This window comes from Montipora foliosa, chromosome 13, assembly GCF_036669935.1.
Source record: "Montipora foliosa isolate CH-2021 chromosome 13, ASM3666993v2, whole genome shotgun sequence".
Lineage (NCBI taxonomy): Eukaryota > Metazoa > Cnidaria > Anthozoa > Scleractinia > Acroporidae > Montipora > Montipora foliosa.
In genome coordinates this window covers 26,391,385-26,418,884 of record NC_090881.1, presented here as the reverse complement: position 1 = coordinate 26,418,884, position 27,500 = coordinate 26,391,385, and the positions used below count along the sequence as shown (strand labels likewise).

Genomic DNA, 27,500 nt, shown 5'->3' with positions numbered 1-27,500 from the left:
AATGATAAATGAAATGAATCATATATTGAACTGCAGATACGAAATCAAGTGAAGCTCTGATTTTGTATCCACAGTGCCATGTATGATTCATTTCGTCTACCATTTCATTGCATATTGTTTGTGTTGTATGTATGTATTTTTATGAGCTGTGTGTGGTGCAGTCCTGTTTAGAATTTTTTACAGAGTTGACAAGTTATGGTGGTACGCTCCTCAGCCACTTCTCATCACTTCTCAGCCACCTAGGTCAGATCTACACTTTGCCCAACGACTCCTGCTTTGGATGCCAAGGAAGCTATGGAGGGTAACCCTGTACTGTCCCCATCCAGAATGTGACAAGCAATCTATGACCAGTGCTGGAATTTATAAGACTGTCCGGCAAGTGGTAGACATTGATTCCAACTACAACCTTGCTGCAGAATACTTGGAATGTAAGAACTGTAAGAGAAAGATCATCAGCTGGAGTCCTGGAATAATCAAACAACTAGATATGGGACATCAATTTCAATTTCCAGTACTGCTGATCTACCAATATGCTTGTGACATCAGGGTGATTAAGCTATTGAGACAGAGAGGTCTCGGAAATAGCTCCACACAATTGCAGAAAACCTCACTGAAGAGCACAGTGAAAAGTACCTTCAACAGTCTGCTCAGTACCTTACTGAATGCAAATAATTTTCACAGGCATCTAGGGTTGGTATTAAAAGCTCAACAAAGTTTCATGAGCCTCCACCATTTACGCCAGTGCCTAAGTACAAGTGGCTTCTAACAGTGTATGCACAGGACATCTTGACCAGAATGGATTTCATCAAGTCTTCCATCACCTCAACCTTTGGTAGGATTTTGAAGATGGATTCCACAAAAAAGATTGTCAGAAAGCCCATATGACAAATTACCATGAATATTCTTCAGGAACATTTAGAGTTTAAAATAGATCCTGATAAATTTAACATCCTGACCCTATCTTTGTGGATTCGTTCAAAGATGCTGTGCATTCCAGGTGAAAGGCGCAAAGTTCTTTTCTTTAAAAAGTAGCATGTTATTTAAGTACTGCTTTCTTTATTGATTTTAAGGCTTGAGAGCGGAAGTCATTTCCATTTCTTTTCGGTTTTGTTGATTGTCTCTTGCTCGGCTCGTGTGTAGCAATGGACTACATAAGGTTGTTCAAGATACTATTTTGGACAACGCGGAAATCGAAACGTTTCTTCCACGTCCCGTGAACAACTCCTGCGATCAATGTTCAGCGGTGTCAGCATTTCAATCATAGATTCTTTAAGCTTGTGTATGAGAAACAGTGAAAAGTTCATTGGAGAGACTGATATTCACGTTAACATTTGGGTAGTCTGCTACAGTTATCTTAAAACCATTAAATCTCATTAAAGCCGTCTTGTTTCATTTTAAGAACAGCACGAAACCTGTGAGTTTAAGAAAGGAAATGAGCTATTATTTAACAAGTTTCGTGGGTTTTGCCCAAAACAGAAAATTTTGGCATATATCCCCTCGAAGCAGTCGATTCCATCATCTGGGAGATCTCTCACCCTTGCGCGCATTTATTTGACACGCGCTCTCTTGGGAACAGCGGAGAAATAGTCCTTCTCGGGACTACACTCACCCGGACGATCGTACTTTACTTAATTATGATATGACTCCTGGGTTCAAACTATTTACTCGGGCCCCGTAGGGGCTCGAGTTATAAAAGACGTTAGATTTCAGTTTTTTTTTTCCTGTGCAGCAAAATGCACAATAGAAAAACGTGGCCGTGTTTGATTGGGCAATGCACAATAGAAAGCACGTGGCGGTGTTTTGATTGGGTAATGCACAATAGAAGCCACGTGGCGCTGTTTACTTTCGTTATTTAAAGCAAACACGTAATCCAAGATCATGAAGAGTTCTGTGATGCGTTGTTTGGATTACTGAAGATCGGCATTGCGTTGGCTTAATCGATTTCTTCTTGGGGCGCTCAAAGCACGTACAAAGAATGGATACGCTTTTCGCGGTAGACCCACACTAAAAGATGTCAAGCGTCAGCTTCGAAACGGGTCGTTCCGCGAACTGAATGAAACAAGAATATATTCGAATGTAACTGAAATGGACGCAACTATTGAAAGTGATACAAGTCAAAACACTAATTCTTTAATAAGCAGCGGGTACCTTATTGAGAACTACTCTAAAGATGACAGCGACAAAGAAAATAACTCCACAAACAAATGGACGCTGTATTGGAATCTTCTGAAGACAAAGTTAAAACATTTGCACAGCGAACAAATGGCCTCACGCTGGTACCATTTTCACGGCGAACAAATAGCCTCCCGCTCAGTGTACCATTGACTACGGAGATAAGTTTTTTGTCTATTACGTTTTTTTTCTTTTTCATTGTTAGACAGTTTGTTTCTTGTAATGGTCTAGCTTATATCCTTTGTTCAAATAGCCATATTAGCGACCGTGTTCACTGCCATCTTGTTTGTATAGTTCTGTTCAAGTTTCACAAGATTTGATGTCATCAGTGGAAAATGTGATCAGCTCTTTAGAAAATAACTTTGATGCAGTTTGAAAGGCTATACAGTTATTTGATTCTCAATGATAATAAAGACTTCATTCCGAAGGAGAAATACAGGTCTCGATAAGCAAAAGTTGTTTACTTTTGTTTTGATTTGCATTTGCGTGAGCATCGACATAGACGTGCCCGAGAACCAAGCAGAATTACAGAGAAAAGGCTGAGACGTCTATTTTATAACAGCAGAAAAAGGAGGAAACTTGCAGGAACGTATTTGGGTAACAACGTACATTTCATCGTATTACTAGCAAGGGAGATCACTTCCTCGTAAACACGACAAAAATATCTACCTCAGGTATGCGTTTAAATATAAGCACGTGGTACAGTGTATGTACCACTTTTTCAAAAAGCGTGGATGAACAGGTAAATGCAAAATGAAACTTAAATTTATGCAGAAATCAGGAATACCCGGTATGATTTGTAAAAGAATGTTTTGTTTTCTCAGAAACGAAACGTATCTATTTTGAATTTAGGGTGAACTATTTACACAGCGAATTAGAGTGGCCAATCGAAACAGAGTGTGTAATTGGAAATCTAAACATCTACGAGATACAAAAACAAACTTGTGAACACGTAAACCTAAAATATTCCAAATCATAATGCTGACAAACACAAAGGCGAAAGAAATGGATTATGCATAGGACGTTTTTAATATCTGAATGATTTTGCGTTAGATGAAAGCGATATATTGTTAAAAATTCCCAAGTTATCCCTTTTCGTGTCAATTAGTAATGCAAACAAGTCCGAGTAATAAATTGGATTAACGAGGAACCAGTGATTGTAAAGCTAGTAATTGCCATGGTTCGAATGTAACACGTAATCATGAGACGATTCACGGAAAACGGAATTTGAAATGTTATGCAGGGGTAAGTATGTGAAGGTAAAATAGGTATTTGTTGACTTTATTCTTCGATGTATTGTGCACATAAACGAGTATATGTTTTTCTCTTTAAATGAGATTTTACTGCCCTATCAGTAAAATACGATTAATGACACGTGACCGTACTCGCGTTCTTTGTAGTCGGCCGTTTAAGGTCATAAAATCAACGGTTTTGTTGTAAATAAAACGAGGACATAAAGACTTTGTTCCCAGATCTCAGATTATAACGTACACCTGCATTGGCCAAATCTGTTAAAGCCTCATTCATTATTGCTAAAGAGCACGTGTAATGCCTACCTGCTACATAGTAGAACCTGTGCAACTGGCTACTTTAATAGACAGAGTCTAGCTATAAAAGCCTCAGTCAGCCGTCCAAGGTTCACCTGGCAGTTTGTCTTCTATAGTAAACCAACTTGCTGTTTGCAATTTGTTTAAGTTTTTCCCCTCCCTCCCCTTGGGGATGGGTTGGATATATCGCTTTGCCTTCATTACAGGGGCTAGGTCACGCAATTTTAGGCAATTTTAGCATTGATCAAATGGTCATAGAATTAACTAAAACAACAAAATAACGGCTCAAAACTATAGAAGAACTCAAACAAAACACAGGAAAGCTAAGAAGGGACAAGGATGGACAAAACTGGGGAGGATTGAAGGGGGTTGCATTTGAGTAAATTTGAAAAACGTCTGCCCACCTTTTTTCAAATTTATATCAGTTTATATCAAAATGTCATTTAAACAGCTGGAAAATCATTCTCAATTGTTATGTGGCCGTGATTTTGCAAATGAAAGACTCTTGCTCTGCCAATTTGAAGTTTAGAGCTCATAACTAACAATTTTAAACAAAATTACCTAAAACAGCGTGACCTAGCCCCTTTAAAATTGGGTCCTCTCCTGTACGGTGACTTCCACCAAGCTTGTTGGCTCGTTTGCCTTGGTACATCGCTCGCTAACCAATACTCTTGTCCGATCCAGCACGTGCTGTTTACTACTCAGCTCGTAGTGCTGGGGAGATAAGTGAGGTTGTTCTACGTCACGCAATCTGGAAGTGGCATAGGCTAACCAGCCGCAATGCAGTGTTCCCCTCAAAAAACGCCAATACGTCTGTTGTCTCGTTCTATTGCGCCTTGCGTTGTGCGTTTAAAAGCTAATTATGCCTGTTGATACCAAGGAACACCGTTCAGAGAGTTTGATTTCACATTTCTATCTTTATTTCTTGAGAGTTTCAATACACGAAGCGAAGTAAGAATGACAGGCCAGTGACCCACACTATAGTATTCCATTCTGGAAACGAAACACTACTTTTTGTTCTTTGAAATAGTTTCTTGTTAAAAGTCTAGTCCACCGCATGGCATATTGCTGGTACCGGTAAGTTCAACCTTTGCAGGGACATAACCTAGAAAAATCCTGGTTCACGTCCTATTGATCCTAGTAAAACAACTGTCAAGGTGATGTTTTAGTGTATGGCTCAAATGCTGGTAGTGAATGTGCAACCATGTCATTATGTGCTATTATATAATTATAATTATGATAGGAAATTAATTACTTCCCCGTAATTATCAGTTGTAAATGTAGGAAATGATCTATACACTGCCTTATCAAGCTTGTCGAGACAAACATATTTCATGTTAACAGAATTACCTGCAGAAGTCATAGCGTTCAACACAACTTTTCAGATTCAATACAGCCCAAGTCATACTGGTAATGTACTTGGAAGTTGCACAATAGATTTTGCTTACTGTATGTCTTTGATAGAAACTTTCCAAAATTGGGTCACAGAGAATTATAATTCTTTTATTTTTTTTCTCAATGCGTGAGTGGGCGCAATTCAACAAATCCTGCAATCTGATTGGTTCCGGGAGCGGGTGGAATTTTCTCATCCGGCCTGCTCACGGCAGGCGGAAACCTAGCCTTAATTGCGTGAGCTTGTTTGATGACCTTAAATTTCCATTTTTTTAAACCGACTCCGTTTACATACAGAGGTTATTTTTCATTAGACAAGAGGTTTGGAAATGGAATTTCTCTCGAAACGTTCAGTTTGTAAGTCGCTTTAATACTTTAATACTTTAATACTGCATTTACCAGCAAAGGGTCGGTCTGTATTGCAAAAAACTGTGACATCGTTCTTGAAAAAGCAGCAATTTCATGGCCTCGGTCACAGTTTTTCCCTATACGGACCTCCCAGCTGGCAAATAACCTTTATTTTGACAATTGGGTGCATATTTAATACTGCGAGTATTTAAATTGCAACAAATGATATATTTTAAATATTTGATTCTCTTGCTATGGATTCATTTGGCGTGGCCTCAAGGAACTTTTGCACTTCTGGAAGTGTCGAGATATAGTGCACATCTTCACGTGTCGCGCACGTGACAAAGTGACCTTTACGTGCACCACTGCACGAAAGTGTGGTCATTTTGGAAAGATGTTTTCACATCTCACCTTCGTTTCTCTTTCATTTTTTTCTGCAAAAGATGTTTCGACGAGTCATTTCGTTTCATCTGAAGCCGTTCAATTAGCGTTTCCTTTCTCAAACACTGAGCAAGAATACCCATCGATCAGTAAAAAACAATGTCACGCTTAGCCACTTTGGCATAAATACACTATTTTTACCTCGTTTCCATGGTCCAGTGGTCATTGTCACCACCTGTAATGAAGATAATCTGGGTCCGGGTATTCACTACACACACAGTCGAACATCATGAGAATCGCAATGTAAGGCCGATGTGAGAAGGACAAACTTCTCTCTGTTCTTTTCTTTAGCGCTAAATTAACCATACGCCACTCACTGTACTTTTGCAGGCCCGAGTATAGGCTACTTGTAGCCTCTTGTTACGAAATAGTTTTAGACAGAGTGAAAGAGATAAGTTGCTAACAATGTAAACCATTATCAAAACAATAGAACTGTTCTTGAGGAAATAACGGGCGTTTTCCATTTACCAAGAAATTCCGGTTGGGATGTAAATGGAACGCACGTTTTTGGCTGGTTCCACTGGAAAATATCCGGAATAAACGGAACTTCTGAAAAGGTAGTCCTGTTTTCCCGTTGGAAATGTGTGCTCCATTTACAACTTTTGAAAGGTCTTGCCACTTCCAGGCTATTCACGGCCACATTTTAAAATTTTGGCGCGTAAAATCGCAATCACTGGGCGGCGAACAGACCTGAGTCAAATCGAACACGTTTTTCTCCCGATGGAAATTTCCACCGAAATTTCAGGAAATTTGTTGTAAATGGAAAACGCCGAACAAGAAGTTTGGAATCGGAATGCGACATTGTGCACAAAAGCGCGCGGATTTTAAAACGAATGATGGAAAGGCAGAAATGTCGTATGCCCACATTCAAACATTCTTGAACTGTGTTGCACCCAACTTAGGCTTTGTAAGACCTTTTTTGTTTGTCAAAATTACCACAGAAATTTGAGGTTGCGGATTCTCATCGACCGTTGTGGATGGGATGAAAAAATTTGGAACGCTTCACGAATTTGCGTGTCATCCTTGCGCAGGGGCCATGCTAATCTTCTCTGTATCGTTCCAATTTTAGTATATGTGCTGCCGAAGCGAGCACGTTTAGTGATAGGTGCAATCTTCTTATATATTGAAAACAATGCGGCATTGTTTTTGCTTGTGGGACAAGTTTAGACTTGTCCGCTTCGGTGCTTTCCTTGAATTCATTGTATGAACGCATGCGCAAAATATCAAAACAAGCGTCTATATTGCTTATAAAACTTCGAAGAAAATTTTGTAAAATTTGGAGTCATTTCTCGCTACGGTTAGGAAGGTTATGTTCACGGTTTGCACAAAAGTTAATGGTTATATAAACTGTAGTCTTGCTTGTCTTTGAATGTATGCAAATTGGTGTTCAAACCAAAGTGGATTAAGATATTACAAGACTCAATATTTCATCGATTTTGACTGTAAGTTGTTTTCCTGTTGTTTGAGAAGTTAACTTTTGAATCTTATCATGAGTAAAAGAGAATAAATACTTTTTTGCAGTTGGTAAAACCGTGACGTGGTGTGCCACCTGTGAGATTTGGTCAATCTCATTGTCTCTGCCAACATTGATCATGCATGCAATCATCACAGAGGTTTAATATTCAGCATTTGAACAGCTTTTGTGATAGCGGCGATATTTTTGCTTCATTTGCCCCTAATTGCAATTCTATTTGTCACAATATGCATCCAAATTTTCTTAAACCCAGACGGTAAATTATTTTGATTATGCAAAAGAATATAGATTTAGGCATGGTTCCCTTTTCTTACTAATGCAGCAGTTTTTTTAAGTAAATGACAATTATGCATGCATGATCGTCTCCTATTTCTTTGTTTAGATAAAATCGGAACTTTTTATTAATATTACAAAGTACCATGAATATTCTTAAGAAAAATTTAGAGTTTAAAATAGATTCTAAGAAATTTAACACCCTGACCCTATCTTTGTGGATTCGTTCAAAGATGCTGTGCATTGTAGGTGAAAGGCGCAAAGTTATTTTTTTTGAAAAGTAGCATGTTATTTAAGTACTGCTTTCTTTATTGATTTTAAGGCTTGAAAGCGGAAGGCATTTCCATTTCTTTTCGGTTTTGTTGATTGTCTCTTGCTCAACTCATGTGTTGCAATGGACTGCATAAGGTTGTTCAAGATACTATTTTGGACAACGCGGAAATCGAAACGTTTCTTCCACGTTCCGTCAACAACTCCTGCGATCAATGTTCAGCGGTGTTCAGAGGTGTTCGTTAAGCTTGTGTTTGAGAAACAGCGAAAAGTTTATTGGAGAGACTGATATTCACGTTAACGACTTCTGCCAAATGGCAAACATTTGGGTGGGCTGCTACAGTTTTCTTAAAGCCATTAAAGCTCATTAAAGCGGTCTTGTTTCATTTTGAGAACAGCACGAAACCTGTGGGTTTAAGAAAGGAAATGAGCTATTATTAAACAAGTCTCGTAGGTTTTTGCCCAAAACGCAAATTTTGGCATATATCGGGCGCGATCTATTCAACCAAAATTTCCGACCGGTCCGACCGGGAAAAGAGGACCACCTCAAAAGGTGGACCAGTTTTTTCGAAACTTTTCCGGTTGGACCGAACCGATCCATTGAGTTTTGGACCGAAATTTCCGGAAATTTTGGTTGAATGGATCGCGCCCGATCCTCTCGAAGCAGTCGATTCCATCCTCTGGGAGAATTCTCACTCTTGCGCGCATTTATTTGACGTGCGGGGAACAGCGGAGAAATAGTCCTTCTCAGGACTACACTCACCCGGACGATCGTACTTTACTTAATTATGATATGACTCCTGGGTTCAAACTATTTACCAAATAGTTTTAGACAGAGTGAAAGAGATTAATTGCTAACAATGTAAACCATTATCAAAACAAAACGACGGTTCTTGAGAAGATAACAAAAAGTTTGGAATCGGAATACCGTGAAGAAAAGCGCGCGGATTTCAAAGCGAATGATGGAAAGGCAGAAATGGGTTATGCCCACGTTGGAAATGTGTGCTCCATTTACAACTTTTGAAAGGTCTTGCCACTTCCAGGCTATTCACGGCCACATTTTAAAATTTTGGCGCGTAAAATCGCAATCACTGGGCGGCGAACGGACCTGAGTCAAATCGAACACGTTTTTCTCCCGATGGAAATTTCCACCGAAATTTCAGGAAATTTGTTGTAAATGGAAAACGCCGAACAAGAAGTTTGGAATCGGAATGCGACATTGTGCACAAAAGCGCGCGGATTTTAAAACGAATGATGGAAAGGCAGAAATGTCGTATGCCCACATTCAAACATTCTTGAACTGTGTTGCACCCAACTTAGGCTTTGTAAGACCTTTTTTGTTTGTCAAAATTACCACAGAAATTTGAGGTTGCGGATTCTCATCGACCGTTGTGGATGGGAATGAAAAAATTTGGAACGCTTCACGATTTGCGTGTCATCCTTGCGCAGGGGCCATGCTAATCTTCTCTGTATCGTTCCAATTTTAGATATGTGCTGCCGAAGCGAGCACGTTTAGTGATAGGTGCAATCTTCTTATATATTGAAAACAATGCGGCATTGTTTTTGCTTGTGGGACAAGTTTAGACTTGTCCGCTTCGGTGCTTTCCTTGAATTCATTGTATGAACGCATGCGCAAAATATCAAAACAAGCGTCTATATTGCTTATAAAACTTCGAAGAAAATTTTGTAAAATTTGGAGTCATTTCTCGCTGCGTTTAGGAAGGTTATGTTCACGGTTTGCACAAAAGTTAATGGTTATATAAACTGTAGTCTTGCTTGTCTTTGAATGTATGCAAATCGGTGTTCAAACCAAAGTGGATTAAAATATTACAAGACTCTATATTTCATCGATTTTGACTGTAAGTTGTTTTCGTGTTGTTTGAGAAGTTAACTTTTGAATCTTATCACGAGTAAACTAAGAGAATAAATACTTTCTTGCAGTTGGTAAAACCGTGACGTGGTGTGCCACCTGTGAGATTTGGCCAATCTCATTGTCTCTGCCAACACTGATCATGCATACAATCATCACAGAGGTTTAATATTCCGCGTTGTGATCCCGGCGATATTTTTGCTTAATTTGCCCCTAATTGCAATGCTATTTGTCACAATATGCATCCAAATTTTCTTAAACCCAGACGGTAAATTATTTTGATTATCCAAAACAAAACATATTTCGGCGTGGTTCACTTTTCTTACTAATACAGCAGTTTTTTAAGTAAATGACAATTATGCATGCATGATCGTCTCCTATTCCTTTGTTTAGATAAAATCTGAATTTTTTATTAATATGACAAAGTACCATGAATATTCTTAAGGAACATTTAGAGTTTAAAATAGATCCTGATAAATTTAACATCCTGACCTATCATTGTGGCTTCGTTCAAAGATGCTGTGCATTCCATGTGAAAGGCGCAATGTTATTTTCTTTGAAAAGTAGCATGTTATTTAAGTACTGCTTTCTTTATTGGTTTTAAGGCTTGAGAGCGGAAGTCATTTCCATTTCTTTTCGGTTTTGTTGATTGTCTCTTGCTCAACTCGTGTGTTGCAATGGACTACATAAGGTTGTTCAAGATACTATTTTAGACAACGGACATCGAAACGTTTCTTCCACGTTCCGTCAACAACTCCTGCGATCAATGTTCAGCGGTGTCATGCAAAGACGGATAATAGGATCATTTATACGTAATTAGATTGTATCGGAGACATGGTGGGGATAGATTTTCTTCTAGGATGTACAACGTACATTCAGTCCAGATAAGTGCGATGATGACTTCTCCCTTTCGTCCATAAACCGCATTTCAACTGGATAAACGTTTGTTTAATCAAGACTTAGTGAACCAATCTGAACACCACAAACGCAATATCCGCGGGTTTCGAAATTTAGTAGTTTCATATATTAATGAACGAAATGAAATATGAAATGAATCATATACTGAACTGCGGTTAGGAAATCTAGTGAAGCCATGATTCTCCCAGTTATGGACGCAATTTTAGCAATTGTGTAGAGAAGCCTGAAAAATTCAGGACTTGAGCGGGGCTTGAACCCGTGACCTCGCGATACCGGTGCGACGCACAAACCAACTGAGTTATGAAACCAGTGACGAAATAATATATAGCTTTACTTGATGTCATATCCACAGTTCAGTATATGATTCATTTCATATATCATTTCGTTCATTGATTTATTCCTCACGGGAAAATTATAACCCACAAATGACCAGCTCTCAACGTCAGTGGCTTCATAGTACAGTTGGTTAGAGCATCGCACCGGTATGGTGAGGTGACGGGTTCAAACCCCGTTGAAGTCCTGAAATTTTCAGGCTTCTCTAAGCAATTGCTAAAAGTCCGTCCATAACTGCGAGGTCATAGCTTTACTTAATTTCATATATTGTTTAAATGACAAGATACACTATTAGTTGTGCCAAGTAACACAAGAGACGAGATCAAACAGTTCATTGTTTTCTTTATTTTATTCTATTTTTCATACAGCTCGTCATCCGCGAAAAGAAGCTGTACTGGTTTGCTTCAAACTGATCAACATAAAATCATTTTCATCATTTTCATCGTTTAGCATAATCTTCTCAATCCACTTCATGCTTTTCTTGTCCTGTAGATGGAATGTTCATATAGGCATTTTTTCATCCGTTATGTATATAGTTTTCAGTCATGTTCGTGGACACTTAGCCTATTCTGCGAGCACGCGGCAAATTAATCACTAGGTTTACGAGGGCTAGTGCTTGAGATGCGCACGCAGGTCGTGTGTGGTGGAAAGAAGCTGCGAAAGGGCGCTTTGTTTGAGATGTAGAGAACGTTACATCAACACTTTTATCTTAAAGTGCCCCTAACCCCAAAATATTTTTTTTGCTGAAATGAATCTTTGCACCAGTTCGAGACGCATTGCGGCCATTTTTTCCCTTTTCTAACAAATCCTGCCATTGTATAGGCTTTGAAAGTTGCGAAAATCCAAGCATCTTTAGTTCACGACCGAGTCAGAAGGGGGAGTGGGTCTATTCCTGATTTGACGTCACAATCTACTTTGCATGCTCTTTTCAAAGAGTTAATGTAATGTAAATCAGTTTGTGACGTCAAATCAGGAATAGACCCACTCCCCTTCTGACTCGGTCGTGAACAAAAGATGCTTCGATTTTCGCAACTTTCGAAGCCTATAAAATGGCAGGATTTGTTAGAAAAATGAAAAATGGCCGCAATGCGTTTCGAACAGATGCAAAGATTCATTTTAGCGAAAAAAGTATTTTGGGGTTAGGGGCACTTTAAAATGCAAGACACACTTGATCAACAGACCCCAGTTGTTTAAAATGTGGAGTAAAAAGCGATTGTATTGAAGTTTATCTTACCTGTATTCACGATATTATTTCGTACACATAATTGTCGAAGTCCCTTCCAACTCCATTCCAGCAATTAGTAGATGGACCGTAAATCTTGTAAGAATCGTTCTTTGATACCCAACATTCACCATAGAACTGTATGGCGAAGTACTTCTTATTATCCTTTTTGGCAGCTTCATAACACTTATTAACTGCATAAACAAACATACAAAAAAAAACTGACAAATTTTGAAAATAATCTATTTCGGTATGCTTTATTAAGCAGTTTATTGCAACAATGTGACTTTTAAACACTTGGATATTGAAACTTTTGTCTTAAGTTGATACTTATAATTGAGCCAGCAGAGCACCGGAGGGGTTCAAATGATTTTGTAATGAACAGTGTTGATCCCAAGCTGATTCCAAGTTTCTTGTTTCCCCCGAGTTTACAACTAATACATTACATTACAATGGTTTTTGTCCACCACAAATAGCCATAAACATGCTTGCGTTCTCAATATGACCTTATATTGGCAGCTCATCTCAGTTTAAGTTCTTCCAATACTCACCCGTCTTCTCCAAGTGAAACCAATCAATTTGATACCGGAAGTTTGCCAGCATACTCATAGTGCGGCCATCACCTTTGTCACGCCAGCAACCAAGGTCACGCCAAGGAGCAAAACGATACACAAAGTTGTGAATCTCATCACCAACACCTGGGAAATTTAAGACGATTTTTTGCATTTCAGATACCTTACGATCTTTGGAATTTATGTATAGTAAATCTTCAGGTTTTTTTTTTCAATCGTTAAACAGGCTCACCATCAGTGCATCCTTTTCCAATGCCGTGTTTATCATATGAAGGGCGTGGTCGATCATCTCCCCAGCATTCCCCATAAAACTGGACTCCAAAATATTTAAAGCCGCGAACGAACGCGCGTTCAGCACACTTCGTAACAATCGATCGCAAGTTCCACCAATCGATTCCTCTCCGAAGATTGGCATAAAGCTCGTTTAAAGCTCGGTTCTTCCTGTCGTCTTTATAGCACCCCACTTCGAGGATTTGAGGTATACCATCCTCAAGGCAGCTTACGCCTGCATCCCGTCTATGATCACAGCTGTGCTGCCCCCACCCCGGGTGGGGACAGTCTAGAAGGCTCTTTTCTGTCCCACTGCACTCCACCTTGCTGAGCCACACGGGCCCAGTCCCTTGGCCAAACATTGCACGCTTTGCCTACGGGAAAAAACATTCTTTCAAAATGCTTATACTACAGCATCAAAGAGGCTTTAAGGTAAGGCTGTTCACTAAACATGTCGCGTTTTAAACCCGCACTACGAGGACTATAGACAGATTTAAATTCAAGGTCTTCACGGCAAAATCCCGGTTTTGTCTTCCCTGAATAGAACATTCGTGCATTGCTGGCCGAAATTTCCGAGTATCGCCTCTTTCATACTGGTACTTTGCAAAATTCAACTCTCAGAGTACGTGAGAAATTGGAAACTTGTTTCATTAAGTCTTACTTGGTATATTGCTTTGAGGAAGCCCATCTGTTGACACACAACTGTTGCATCCTCGTACGACCAACCATCGTCACAAACTGTGCCCCATTCTCCCTGATGCCGAACCTCTACTCGTGCTTGGCCCAAGTGTTGTGCATCTGGAGGCTGTACAATTCTAACGGCTTCCTCTATAAGGACGAAAGGTAATCATTACTGAATTCTGATATACAGAGACAACAGCGAATGCCCCGCATTTGACTCGTATTTCGTCTCTGAATGTCTACTACCTGTTTCCAACAGTTGGCTTAAGGTATTAATAGTTGGAATAATTGTTGGGTAAAGACTGGGCTTACTCTTTGTATTACTTGCGAAGTAGCGTTAGGGAAGCATTTCGAAATGTTTTTCACCAGCTTTCTTATTGATTGGTCGAGGAGACACTTTGTGACGTTTATTAAGTATGCGTGGTGTGCATCCGTATCTCCCAACATCTTGTCGGGTTTTTGAGCTTAAAGTGCCCCTAACCCCAAAATATTTTTTTCGCCAAAATGAATCTTTGCATCTGTTCGAAACGCATTGCGGCCATTTTTCATTTTTCTAACAAATCCTGCCATTTTATAGGCTTCGAAAGTTGCGAAAATCGATGCATCTTTTGTTCACGACCGAGTCAGAAGGGGAGTGGGTCTATTCCTGATTTGACGTCACAAACTGATTTACATTACATTAACTCTTTGTAAAGATGCATGCAAAGTAGATTGTGACGTCAAATCAGGAATAGACCCACTCCCCCTTCTGACTCGGTCGTGAACAAAAGATGCTTGGATTTTCGCAACTTTCAAAGCCTATAAAATGGAAGGATTTGTTAGAAAAAGGAAAAAATGGCCGCAATGCGTCTCGAACTGGTGCAAAGATTCATTTCAGCGAAAAAAATAATTTGGGGTTAGGGGCACTTTAAATAAATTATTTCTTCATATAAGTTAGGGTTGAGGCTGTAGGGCGATTGGCTTGGGATGCGCGAGGGAAGTCCGTAAAAGAGAGTACAGAAACACCCGTTTAAAAAAATATGAAAAACTTCAGCTTAGTTAGAGAAATTTACTAAGATAGTATGTTAATTGCTGTTTCCTTGGATGTTGAATCAGAGGTGATTAATGTACGTCGCGGTTTAAAACTGTGGAAATGCGAGAAGTTGCCTCCCGTCGTTAACTGTTTTAAAACGCTAACTGGCCAGATCAAGATTTTCGTAATTATGGTGGAAGAAATGGTGAAATATGATTGGACAAATGTACATTTTTCCGAGGTGACGTGTGGATGCTCGGCCAAATTTCGGGAACTCATTTTCAGGAGTCGAACCTACGAACTTTCGATTTCTAGTGCGAATGCTCTACCTGCACCGAGCAATACAGAGGAAACGCTTGGGAGCTACGCCATTAAACTTCTGTTAACCTAGTTTAAGTTCATGTGAACCGATTAAACTCGGCTCATGTGACCATAGCTTAATGGCTTAATTACCACAAGTCTCCTATTGATTGTTTTCATGTGACGTCACGGCGGCCATGTTGGTGTACCTGAACAAAAAAATGGCGGCCATGATGGCGTAGACTGTACCCAAGTATCCCCTGGGAATTGAACTCTATTTTTATGCAAATTCTTTCTTTTGTTTCAATAATCTAATATGGCTCTGGTCATGTGAGTGAAAAAGCTCCATAGAGCGTATTCATAAATGGTGGCTAGGTAATTAAAAGGAAAGAAAAGAAACTTTATTGAAGTGTCTAGTCGTTCTAGCGCTGGAGCGCTAATTTGGGACATTCTCAACTGAAATTAACAATTAAGGCAAATCAAGTCAAATGTTCGTTTTTGAGGAGAGGGGAAAACAGAGTACTCGGAGAAAAACTTCTCGGTGCAGAGTAGAGAACGAACAAAGTCATATATGACGGCGAGTCTGGGAATCGAACCCGGGCCACATTGGTGGGAGGGGAGTGTTCTCACCACTGCGCCATCCCTGTACCACCCTCCTTTTGTCTTTATGCTAATCATCCTCTCTAGCCTCGTTAGCGCAAAAAAAGTAAAAAGAATAGGTCAGTAGCGCATACGAACTAGTGGTACTCGGACGGTCGTAGGTTCGACTCCGCGGCCTGCAAAAGAGCACTGAGATTTTCTTCATAGCATCCCCGATTCATCATTGAAAACAAATACATTTCTTGGGCCTTATTCGCGCGGTGGCCATATTGGCCATAGACAATAGATTTCGTACCCCGAGCCTCGAGTTGAAATATTTGGGAACGAGTTTCGGTGCGCAAAAACAAAAGGTTTCAATCCCTCGGGACTCAAAATGCTCGCTGTGTGATTAGATTTATATTTCTTACGAATAGGCCTGCCACCATGCATCGCATCAGCTAGTATAATCCTTTCAGTGACGGCTTCCCACCAATATTTTAATAATGAAAGTTTCCATTTCGGCATTTCAAGTGTTATACTTGGCCCTTAAAAAAACTAATTTCCTTTTCTCCTTATATGAGTCATAAGGTTCTCACCTGAAAAAGCCACTGGAAATATCGTGAAAATGATCAAAGCGCAATTCATGTTTCTGTGGAAACATAAAGGAAGGAGAATTATCAACTGGGAAACTTCAGATGTCCTCATATACACCCATCTGTCGATATGAAAATAGTCTGAAAGATACAGTTGTCAAGAAAAGGTAATATTTGTTTTTCATTAAAATAAGAACACGTAACTTGTCTCGCTTTCCAGTTTCCAATGCTTGTAGAACTATAACTGAGGGAGCTTTTTGTACCGGAATCATAATTTTGCTCAACTTACGATCGCTTTAATCAATGGTTCTGACTAGTTGGAAAGTTAATGTCTTTAATGTGCTACACAATTTCACAGCCAGGGATTGAATTAGCTAGTTTACTTTTTTCTGTCTGAAATTTGGAGGTCAAAAAGCAAGCTGTTCTACAATAAACAGATCGACACGAAAACTGACTTGAGTATCGCTGAGATACCACCTTAAAAGATTGGAAATTAACTCTAGAGGTGAACAAAGCAGAGGAGACAAACAGTTAAATAAGCCAGAGACAGTGGAGTTAAAGTCGATACAACAGAATGAAATTCTCTGTTCTTCCGACAACAAGAGTAGGAAAAGTCATCAAAAAAACAAACTTCAATATTACACGTCGAAGCCGATAAATTGTTTATTTGCTTTCTCGTTAATTGTGTTTTTCACGCCATCCTCTTTCTGAACTTTGCTCAAAATGACGCTTGACTGTCTTTAACGGAAAAAATTCCAGTCTTTGAATAATTGTTATCGACTTTGCCTTAACGATTTTGCAAAGCAGTTGTTTTACATGTCTAAAGAAAAGTAGCCAAGGATTTACAAAATCAATGATTCTCGTTTAACTGATTTTTTTTTCCAGAACTTAACAGGCAAGTGACCTTTTGACATGCGAAAACACCATTTCAATTTCTATTTACTCAGAGTCAATAAGCCGCTGACTTTTTCAGAGTTGAACACGTCTTGTTATCATTTTTGTCAGGCATAATATCCGTGCGTGAGCCTTATGGTTTTGTAATTTTTTGTCGAAAAGCGTCCAGTTACTTTTGGCCTCTCCTCTCCTTCATAGACGCACAGTAGAGAGAATATGAAGTCGCTTTTTTTCGTAATCTTCCTGATTTCTCTGGATGGGAAATTAGCTGGTATGTAGCTTTTTTTTTCGCTTCCCCCTGTGACTAACATTATGGCTTACTAGACGGGACCTGGTAGAACGTAAATTAGTCCCTTTTCTTGAAGGTGCAGCTAGCGGGTGTTGTTCACGCAAAAAAATGTGCATCAGTCGGTTAAACCCTATCTTTATTTATTAGAATTGTTATTTAATTTCAAGTTCTTGTATCTCCGCACCGCGAACCAAATCACTAAGTGGCCTTTTCCTTAAACGAAAGAAGGAAAAGAAGAACCGTGCACGAAACGAAGAAAGGTTAATAAGTTCTCAACCGCTTCCAATAATTCATTGAGAAGTCACATGACAGAAAACATCTTGGATTTATCTGTATGTAATAAATAGGCTAAGATTCATCTCGAACAATGTCAAGAGTAAGGGTCGGACGCTTGACAATGTAAAGTATACCCCCGCCGCAGAGACAAACGCGATTACTAAGATTTGCGCCACAGTCAAATTTTTAGAAGACGGAGATAAACGGTGGAGATCACACCAAAAAGATCACAAAAAGCTTAAAGAGGAAAAAGGTAGACTTGCAGAAACGGAGTTAAACACGATAGAAATATCAATAATATTTATTATTATTCATTCAAAATATTTCCCCGTTTCTGATTGGTTAAAACCACACGCATAATTCACCATAACCAGCTGCTGTCCACCAAATTTGGAAAGAAACTTCGTCATATTGAATCAATGACGTCAAAAGTGCAGCTCGCTGCAGATTATTGAACTGATGACGTCAAAATGACGTCAAAAGTGCAGCCCGCTGCAAATTATTGAACCGTTGACCGAAAAAAGCTGGGGACGAGATTGTGTTTTTTTCTGTTGAGCAGAAAAATGGCTTCGAGTAGGTTTAGAAGTTTGAGCGAAGAAAATATTGTGAATGAATAATAAAGCAATTATTGAATTCGGCTTTCGTAGAATATGAATAATTCTGCAGATCTCGGAGGATGTTATCCACCTCGGCCTTCGGCCTTGGTGGATAACACCCTCCTCGACCTGCAGAATTCTTTATATCCTACTCAGCCTCATTCATGCAATAATTGCTAACTATTCTATTCCGGTAACACCACCGTTCTTTGGTGCTCTTTGATTTGCCAGAACAATATTTGAAGTAAGACCAGGTGCACTCAGAAACCTCCCAGCATAGAGAGTCTGAACTGATTATGTGGGTTTTTACTTCACTTTTCTTTCGTTTGTAATGTTGGTGGTTTCAGGCCGAACGCTTTTAAAACTTTCTCCGAAAAAGCTGTAAATTTGAGGGAAAGCTGCATGGGTGTGTGCCACGCTTCGCGCCGTTGAATTAGCCAATATGAAAAAATACCATAATACTCTTTGTTTGTCCCTCCAAAATTTTGCATAAGCATTGTTTTTATTTTCTCTTGGGACTTACAATGGTCCCAAGAGAAACTGGAAACAATGCTTATGCAAAATTTTAAAGGGACAAACAAAGAGTATTATGGTATTTTTGATATTGGCTCATTGTGAGATACTTGCTGTATAAAAGTATTTCTGCAATTAAAGACTTTCAGTCCAATTTCGATTAACCATGAATTCGCAAATTGATCATGCAGCTCTAAGCTTGCTTAATAGCTCAGATTTTAGAGCAGTGCCGTGCAATCGCGAAGTCGTGCTTCCAGTACCATTCAAGGAACGATTTTTTCAGGCTTCAGTCCTTGGAACTGCTTAAGTACTTTTTGAAAAACAAGCAGCAGTTTTTTATGGGGTTTAAAAACACGGGGAGTAGCCGAGTGTTTTGAGACCCAATAAAACACGTGCTGCGAGGTTTTTTGAACGGCTTCAAAAACATTTCACAGAAAGGGAGTCCCTCGGGAGTCCGAACAAAGGCTCAAAATGTGAGAGGAAGATATTAGCATACCAAAAAAAAAACAAGTCGGGCCTTATTACTATTCTTTATGTAAAGAATTCTAATGAGGAGTGTTTTATCGCCTTGAAAGCTCGCTCGTACACGTGATGTTTTATCGGTTTCGTGATAGGCTGTTTGTTTCATGAATTATTGATGTATTTTTTAAGTTGCTTAACTAATTTCACTGATGTTTTGAAATTTCACTTCATGACCGTTCCGCAGTTCGAATATGTGAAATTTCTTATGTTGTAAAAATTATTCCATTCACCGTTTACGGGATACAACTTGGACTCCAATTGGCCAGTTCCTGGCCGGCTTGATAGCTCTTAACAGTTGGAAGAGCAGACCAGCGCGTGATCCATCACATGGTCTAGCGCATGGTCCAGCGAATGGTCTAGCGCATGGTTTAGAGCGGTTTTCAATTGAGTGTCGAAAGTAATTAGATAATTACTTTGGTTAATGATTACTTCACTCAGTGATTGGTTCAAATTTCTCGCGCTGAGTTTTCCAACCAATCAGAAGTGAAACCAAAACCAATCGTGGCTCGCGCGTGCACATTTTCCCGCGCTTTGTGTCGGCTGCATGTAATTGCTTCGAGTTTTGATTGGTTTAGTGGATTGTCTCCTTCCTTTTTCATTGGCCAAAGTAATTACTTTGGTTTTGGTTTTACGACACTCAATTGAAACTCGCTCTATCGCATGGTCTATTGCATGGTCAGGGGTTCAAGCCCCATTCATTTCTGGAATCTTTCAGGTTTGAGTGCTACTACCTAATTGGGACGATCTTTCTAAATTTCATTTTACGGTGTTCTTTTTGCTTCTCTCAGTGGATAAAATTTCAGATTTTGATGAACGCGACGAGGAAGAGAATTTCTTAGCCAAGCTTGAGAAGTTTAAGCAGGACAGGAGAAAAGCTATGAAAGAATTCCGTAGTGAGTGCAATATTTAAGTGCGCATTTTCTCTGTAGGACAGTAGTGTGGAAAGTTGGGGTTCTGAGAAGGGCGGACCATGTGGATCCACATATCAAGTCTCTAACACTAACCATCTCTCGAAGTGAGGGTTTTGGGTTAGGGACTATTGGTGTGGCTTCAATGGAGGTTAAAATGGCACATTTTGTAAAATAAGCTGGCCCTTGCATCAAAAAAAATGTCTACATGTACATTTTTCACCATGAAGATAAATCGATGCCACTGTCCCTTCCTCCGTGCAAACAATGTTGAATTTTCTGCGCCGTACGTCCGAAATATGCTATACATCTTTTTGTTTTTAACAGCATTGAAGGAGGGGAGGGGGTGGGATTGAAATTCCCCCCCCCCCCTCCCCCACAGTTATGGCGAAATAGTTTGTTCTCGCTCGATTTACATAAAGGAATCTGATGTTGTTTTGTTTTGTTTTGTTTTTTTGTATTTCCTCGACTGTCCCAGGGAACTTGTCCCCCATTATTGATCCATTCGTTACACATGATCGTGGTCCACCGGTCGCAGAAACCCTACTGGCCTGGCACGGCAGCCATGTTGCATGGCAGGAACAATGAAAATGTTTTGCATTAGAAAGAACATTTGTTCCCATAGGAAAAAGAATCTATTGTTCCTGCCATGCAACATGGCTGCCGTGCAAAACCTCTATACCACTTATGTCCTATAGCAGAGAATGCGTAGTATTTAGTTTAACTTCTCTCTCGGTATTTTTACAGTCTCACTTTTTGTCGAATCAATTAACATTCTGTTAATGCAGCTCCTGAGCAGAATGAACGGGACAATAGGTCTTTTGCAACAAACGATCACACGGTACAAAATCCGCCATGCTGGAGGGCAAGCTCATTATTATTCCCCCACTGGGACATTAAAACAAAGGCAAGTCAAGCTTGACTGGTTCAGGTCTCTTTGTTTTAATTTCTCAGTGGGGGAAAAATAATGAGCTTGCCCTCCAGCATGGCGGATTTTGTACCATGCGATCGTTTGTTGCAAAAGACCTATACTTTCAGTCTTTCAGGGCATGTGAAAATCGTGCAACCTCGAAATCGTATCCAGGTATCTCAGTTCTTCAAAGGCCGGATAACTTTATCCGGTGGATATTCACTAGTTTCAATCTCTGCAAAGATTTCAGCATTTGCCCTTGTAACTGTACCCTGGTCCCAGACGTTTTTCTTGAGCCGCGAGAGAGCCGCGAGTAGCGAAGCGGTGGGAAAAAGAAAAACCTCTGGTTACCTTGGACTTGAATCTCACTTTCATGCAGACGCCAGGCTCAGGATCTGAACCTTAGGCTCGGATTGGTTGATATTTTTACAAACACGCAAATCAATATGATTGGTTCATTTGATTGGTAATACCAAGGGGACGCGTGATTGCTAAGTTGCTTTTAGTCCCTTTTGACGCGTTTGACGGTTGGCATCTGCATGAAAGTGAGATTCCAGTCCAAGGTAACTAGAGGTTTTTCTCTTTCTCAACGCTTCGCGACTCGTTCTCGCTGCTTCGCGGCTCTCTCGCGGCTCAAGAAACACCTCTGGGACCAGGGTATAGTAACTGTGAATAGGGAGCTTAAGAACGCGCGCTTTTTAGGGCGCGGACGGCAACCGGAAGAGAAAATTTCGCGTATCAGGACAGTGGTGTCTCCCAGATTTTTGTACTAATCATCTCTAATGGAGAAAAGATACTTAGCAATGTAAATGTGGTTGTGTAGAGACAGGTTGAAAGGGAAAACAGCTCACTTCCGGTTGCCGTCCGTGTCTCAAAAACGCGCGTGCTTAAGCTCCCTATTAATATGCACGCCCCACGCACATCTGCTCAAAAGGTGCGTAAGAAAGTCTTGGCCAACGCTTATCATGAGGTATATTTCATACTGTGGATAGTACGTGACTTATCCATCTGGGGACAGATGTTTTCAAACATTAGCTTTCGGACCTTTGTTGCTCAAACTGGAGGCGGACAGCGCTATTACCGTATAAATTTCTATTCAGCGGATAATTAACAACTATTCACCGAAATTGAGGTGAATGGTTGCTTTAACATGCAGTGAGATAATGTAGCACAAAAGGATGATTTTAACTGACTTATTCCTGCAAAGGTTACAACATTTTCGGGCGCAAATTCCTCGCGACTTGCTCGGAGGTGAATAGCAAAGGATATCAGGAGTTTGAGTGGCCAACCAGCGCGCGCGTTCAAGGCTATCCACTGTTTTGGTATATACTAAGCACCATTAGAAGTAATCAGGTTATTTACTTGAAAGTGATTTATCTAGCGGATATTGTCATCCCCACTTTGGACAACTCGGTCCCAGGTTCCCTCTACCATTCCTTTATATGGTCTTTTCGACATCCTTATTTCAGTTATACCCGGAACCCTTGACCCGCAGCCTACAACTCTATTGTGTTCGTGTCTCGGCATTCTCACAGACCAATTTATTTTTAGATTGAATTTCCCGCGAAAAACACTCTCACAATATCCTGATGACCAATTACGAAAACCTAACGTACCTGACGTCATGGGGTCGCTGAACCGGAACTGCCTCTGTTTTTTCGGAAAAGGTAGTCTAAAAATAGATCGGTCTGTAAAAGTGCCGTGCCCAGTATGGTAGTTGTATGCTCCGGGTCATGAATACTTAACAGTGGAAAAGTAAGTAAACTAGTTCCAAACGAATAATAATGATGAAGAAAATCATGACGATGACGATAAAACTGTGAATCAAATCAGTTTCAATGAAAGTTGTTGACGTGTGAGGAAAATCGATTAACCAGGAGAAGAATTTTTCTTAGCAGAGCAGAAAACTAAGAAATCCCATCCCACACACTCAAACGCGAGTCACATTGGTGGGAGGCCTCTGCTCTTAATTTTTCTTTTTCAGTCTACGTCCGTAGTTACTCTACTCTTTCTATTGGGAAACCTCAACCGCTTCAACCGAAACCGGTTGCGGTTGAAACGGTTGATCCCAATACTCCCACGCTGTACAGATCCCAAGGGGATTAGGCAGCAGCCAATCATATGGCGGGAATGTGTTCCCTGAGCGTAGGCTATCCTCGCGGAACACATTCCCGTCATGTGATCGGAAATGGATGGGAGATGCCCTGTCTTCACCTCTTTATTTTCTCTTGGTGATACCATTGTTTTCCATAGAAAATTGCTTATCTTACTGTAGTATCTAAGAAGCACGGTGATAAGCATTTTTGTTGTCAGAACCGCCAAGTCCTTTTAACCGCCTATGGCTTGCCTGTGCGCCCACCTCCGGCGGCTAAAAGGGATACCCGTTTGTGACACTCGAAAATGGCCCGTAAAGTTTCGGGACTTTCGAGAAACGGGCCCCTGGCCCGTAAAAGGTTTACAAAATGTTTCTTTGCCACCAGATGTTTCAAAGAATAAACCAGAGGCGGACGAGTCGGCCTTTCCGTGGAATTCTTTGGAAAAGAGATACGTAACTGCCATTAAACGTGAGTAAATTCAACAATTGTTGTATATAAACAACTTTCCAAAAGAAAGGACAAGAAACTAAGCCTCGAGGTACTATAGGCTACAAGAGTGCTCCAACTGATGTGAAGTTTCAAGAAAGTCGTCAACTTTAGTATCTCTAAAGAAAGCAGAACAGGATAATTCACTCATTTATTCAGAATAAAAAAAACATGCGCTTGTGTAGAATAAGTGTGTGAGCACATGAAGTGAGGGGGTTACTTGATTGTGGTTAGATTCGTTTATTCCATCGGAATCCTAGTTAAATCTGTCGGTATCCTACAGAAAGTTTTATAAATGAGAGAACAGATGGATCCTCGCACTTGGCGAGACAATCTAAACAATTATCTCTTTATACACCTTATTCCAAAATGGCCTCCATTTTGGTATTCTTTTGTTTCCATGCTAATTGGCCCTTATGGCCTCGTTCAAGGTTAAGTACTCTTTTGAATTTTACGTTTGAAAGCGAGGCCATAAGGACCGATTTGCATTTGCATGGATCCAACGGGATTCAAATCCATGACCTGTGTGGTTGGAGAAATGTGGGAACCTCTACGATGTCAACTGAACCAATGAAACCGCACAGTCAAGAGCAGGTCAATTGTTTATTTAAATTGTTTAGCTAAGGAGGGGATCACTCAGTTCTCTAATTCGTCTGTAACCCACACTTCAAATGGCATTCATTTCATTCAGAAAGCTTTATGTTAATCAAGTGAGTGTAACATTACTTAAAAGCAAAACATTTATATCAAAATAGTGTTTGAGGATTTAAAAAATTCAACCCATTCTTCATTCTGCCAGCGAACAAGATTCGTCTTAACATCAATGATGGTCTTCCCAAAGAGAATGCCACAGGACGAGTTGAGATATACCATAATAATCAGTGGGGGACAGTGTGTGACAGTTCCTGGGATTTGAAGGACGCATTCGTTGTGTGCAGTGAACTGGGGATGGTCAAGGCTATCTTCGAGAGCAGGAATGCTAAATATGGTCGGGGAGATGGTCTACCGATATGGCTCAGCAAAGTAAACTGTGAGGGAGGAGAAAGTTCATTGGCAGACTGTCCCCACCCTGGTTGGGGAAATGTGGGCTCCTGTACACACGGTAACGATGCTGGTGTCAAGTGCCTTGAAACAGGTGGGCAAAAAACGAGGCACGCAATGCGTGTGGAGAATTATTTTTATTTTCTCGGGGACAGTTTAACATAATTTTATATTCAGTCTCCCTTAATACCCCCTGATATCGTTCACCGGATTAAAACATGCGTTGATTGACGTTTGCGATAAAGTAAATTAATTTCCTATGTTTCAGTCACTTTTCAGTAGGTAATTAGATAATTAGATAATTAATTAGATACACGACCCCTCAAGGATGTAGTGCTTAAACCCTAATCGTGTTTTTAAATAAAGGATTTTACTACTTTTTACCTTGCAACAAGCTCATGAATTACCAGCAAACCAAATGGCGACAAATCAGCTTCAGCGGTCGAGTTACTGCATATTGTTCTTCTTCACTTTTCTTGCAGGTGTACCTCAAATAGTTGAGGTTGGTTGCTACAAAGACAGTTCGTCCAATCGTGCACTTCGATCTTTGATCCAAAATCTAAGACACAAAATCGATTGGTACAACTTACGAAGCGTGGTTACAAAGTGCGCAGAAAGAGCTTGGCAACTAGGATTTCGGTAAGCACTGTATGTATGATGTTATTTTCTATTGACATCCCCAAAATACTAATAAAAGACAATCTTTGCCTACAAACATCATTAATTCTTCGGCATCGGTTGAGGACTGCTTTTATCGCAGAATAGAACTGTGTTGGACATGATAAACTGAGCATACGGTTCAGCCCTCAAAAGTCCAGAAACTTATAGTGCATACTCGGGTACCAGAATTCCCTCTATCTTTAAAAGTGCCCCTGTGATTAAAAAAAAGATCACTTCCTTTTTTTCTTCAGATTTTGAAAGTGTGTTTGCTTAAGACCTGACTGGCAAAATTTTGAGCTTTGATTTTATCCTAAGGCCGCTTACTTTGAGTGTAAGTTTTGGATTTCACGGTCCGCCATTACTCAGGTTCAAAACTGACCGACACATGAAATGGTTTAACGAGGAAAAACAACCTTCGGGCATGCACATTTCTCTTTGGCCAACTTTGAAACGAATGGTCACAAATGATGCATGTTTCTGACTGTTTTATTTGCATGAAATTTCGTTCCAAAAAAGCTCTTTTACCTCCTGTGTTCCCTTACAAACCCAGTATGGAAGATATAAGCTCCAAATGTATTGAGGGAGATGGTGAGTGTTTTAACACAGGAGCGGAATTAAGAGACACATCAATCAAAGATGCGCCGTCATCTCAGTGGACCTACAGTAGTTTGATGTCCTAGATCCCACAAATCTTGTGTAAGGGAATCCTTTCTAATGTCTTTGTCTACATTTCGCCTCATTAACTGGCGGCGTCTTTCTGATTGATTTCGAAAGTTAAATGAACTTATTGAACTAACTTTCTCAATTTTAATCCTTTATGTTTTCATAATCATCGAGATCTTAGCCATCCTAAATTGACAAATCATTGGATGGCAAGTGTTGAGATATGTAACTTCCCGCTCTTTAGGATCAAGTCATTTCCCACATTTGTGAATACATTAAAAATATAACGAGTTGCAGTTGTGTACAACCGTGTGTTTCTTTCGGTATATTAAACTTAAAGGTATTAGAAACATAACAGCAAAAGTGCTAATGAGCACAAAAACTTCTCAAAGATTATTTATCTGGCCGGTGTATCGGTCTCAATTTTTCACAGATAGCTGATTATGCAATGCACAATCAATATTTCGTGCTGATTTCGTGGAAGATTGGCTGGAATATGATGACCCCATTGTAAAAAAAGGTCCCCTTTGTAATGTAATTTATTGGCGGATGGCATGGATTAACACAACTACATTATCATTCTCCTATACACACTGATCTAACTACCAAGAGACCTGACCTTCTGGTACATGAATCCTATAGCTTGGTAGCAGAGAGGGTATGGATTCGACTCGTGCTAGGAGAACTTAATTTTTTTCCTAGAATCCCTCGGTCTATGTACATTCTTAGTCATGGGCACTTAGCTCGCTAAAGATAGTTTTTCAAGTTATTTAAGATTCTACCCAATCCCTAGAAAGCCATCGTTCATAAAAATCACTATTTTTAGATACTTTGGGATACAATTCTACGCGGAATGTTGGAGTGACAAGGAAGCAGAAAGCAGGTATAACATGCACGGTCCAGTGGATTATGGGGACGACTCACAGAACTGCATTGAAGGTTAGTAGGGGAGTTTCATTTAAACAACTTAGTTGCGACACGAAAGGCTTACAGTTTTCGCCCTATAAATAGGCTAAGGTAGAAAATTTGCGTTTTGGTCTTCGTTTTGTTTTCTCACAACTTTTCAATCATACAAGGGTCTGAAAGATGATTGAAAGTATCTAATTCGCTCTACTTTGCTGCCAGAAATGCGAAAAGTTTTTAGGGCAGCTTCTGCAAGTACCGGAGCAGAAATAACGTAACACAAGAGAAACAAAAGACAGAAAACAAAACAACTCCAAATAAAGACTAATCCCAGGTGACCAAAAACACAGTGCTTTCCGGTACCTGCAGAAAGACCCATTTTTAGGTACTGGAGAATTTAAATTAATTTTTTTTAGGTACTGGAAATTTAAGCAAATGCGAGGTACACAATATTGTCTGCTCTCGTTGCGTTTGAA

The 27,500-nt window shown here is 39.9% G+C and overlaps 3 protein-coding genes and 2 non-coding genes across 5 annotated transcripts in view; 2 read left to right on the top strand and 3 right to left on the bottom strand.

Moving 5' to 3' along the window:
• The window catches only part of LOC137982557 (uncharacterized), a 15,166-nt gene extending 13,689 nt beyond the window's left edge, over positions 1–1,477 (top strand). Inside the window, exon 6 of the mRNA XM_068829671.1 lies at positions 236–1,477. The gene's annotated coding sequence lies outside the window, so the exon portion shown is untranslated. The remainder of the gene's footprint in view (positions 1–235) is intronic.
• Positions 1,478–6,886: 5,409 nt separating this feature from the next.
• Positions 6,887–6,993, bottom strand: LOC137984133 (U6 spliceosomal RNA). The gene has a single exon (XR_011119082.1). It is a non-coding gene; the product is annotated as a U6 spliceosomal RNA (small nuclear RNA).
• A 2,329-nt stretch (positions 6,994–9,322) lies between these two features.
• LOC137984137 (U6 spliceosomal RNA) lies at positions 9,323–9,427 on the bottom strand. Its single transcript, XR_011119086.1, has one exon. It is a non-coding gene; the product is annotated as a U6 spliceosomal RNA (small nuclear RNA).
• A 1,942-nt stretch (positions 9,428–11,369) lies between these two features.
• Positions 11,370–16,421, bottom strand: LOC137983006 (neurotrypsin-like). Its single transcript, XM_068830166.1, has 6 exons — positions 16,271–16,421; positions 13,764–13,930; positions 13,065–13,476; positions 12,812–12,958; positions 12,273–12,454; positions 11,370–11,524 (listed from the first exon to the last, which is right to left on the bottom strand). Exons 1-5 carry the CDS (start codon positions 16,377–16,379, stop codon positions 12,279–12,281), a joined length of 1,011 nt encoding a protein of 336 aa, XP_068686267.1. The 5' UTR covers positions 16,380–16,421; the 3' UTR covers positions 11,370–11,524; positions 12,273–12,278.
• Positions 16,422–17,264: 843 nt separating this feature from the next.
• Positions 17,265–27,500, top strand: part of LOC137982818 (uncharacterized) — an 11,864-nt gene continuing 1,628 nt past the window's right edge. Inside the window, exons 1-6 of the mRNA XM_068829977.1 lie at positions 17,265–17,432; positions 20,146–20,250; positions 23,656–23,739; positions 24,557–24,892; positions 25,281–25,437; positions 26,948–27,060. Of these exons, the coding sequence (XP_068686078.1) occupies positions 17,378–17,432; positions 20,146–20,250; positions 23,656–23,739; positions 24,557–24,892; positions 25,281–25,437; positions 26,948–27,060 (850 nt within the window). The 5' untranslated portion in view covers positions 17,265–17,377. The remainder of the gene's footprint in view (positions 17,433–20,145; positions 20,251–23,655; positions 23,740–24,556; positions 24,893–25,280; positions 25,438–26,947; positions 27,061–27,500) is intronic.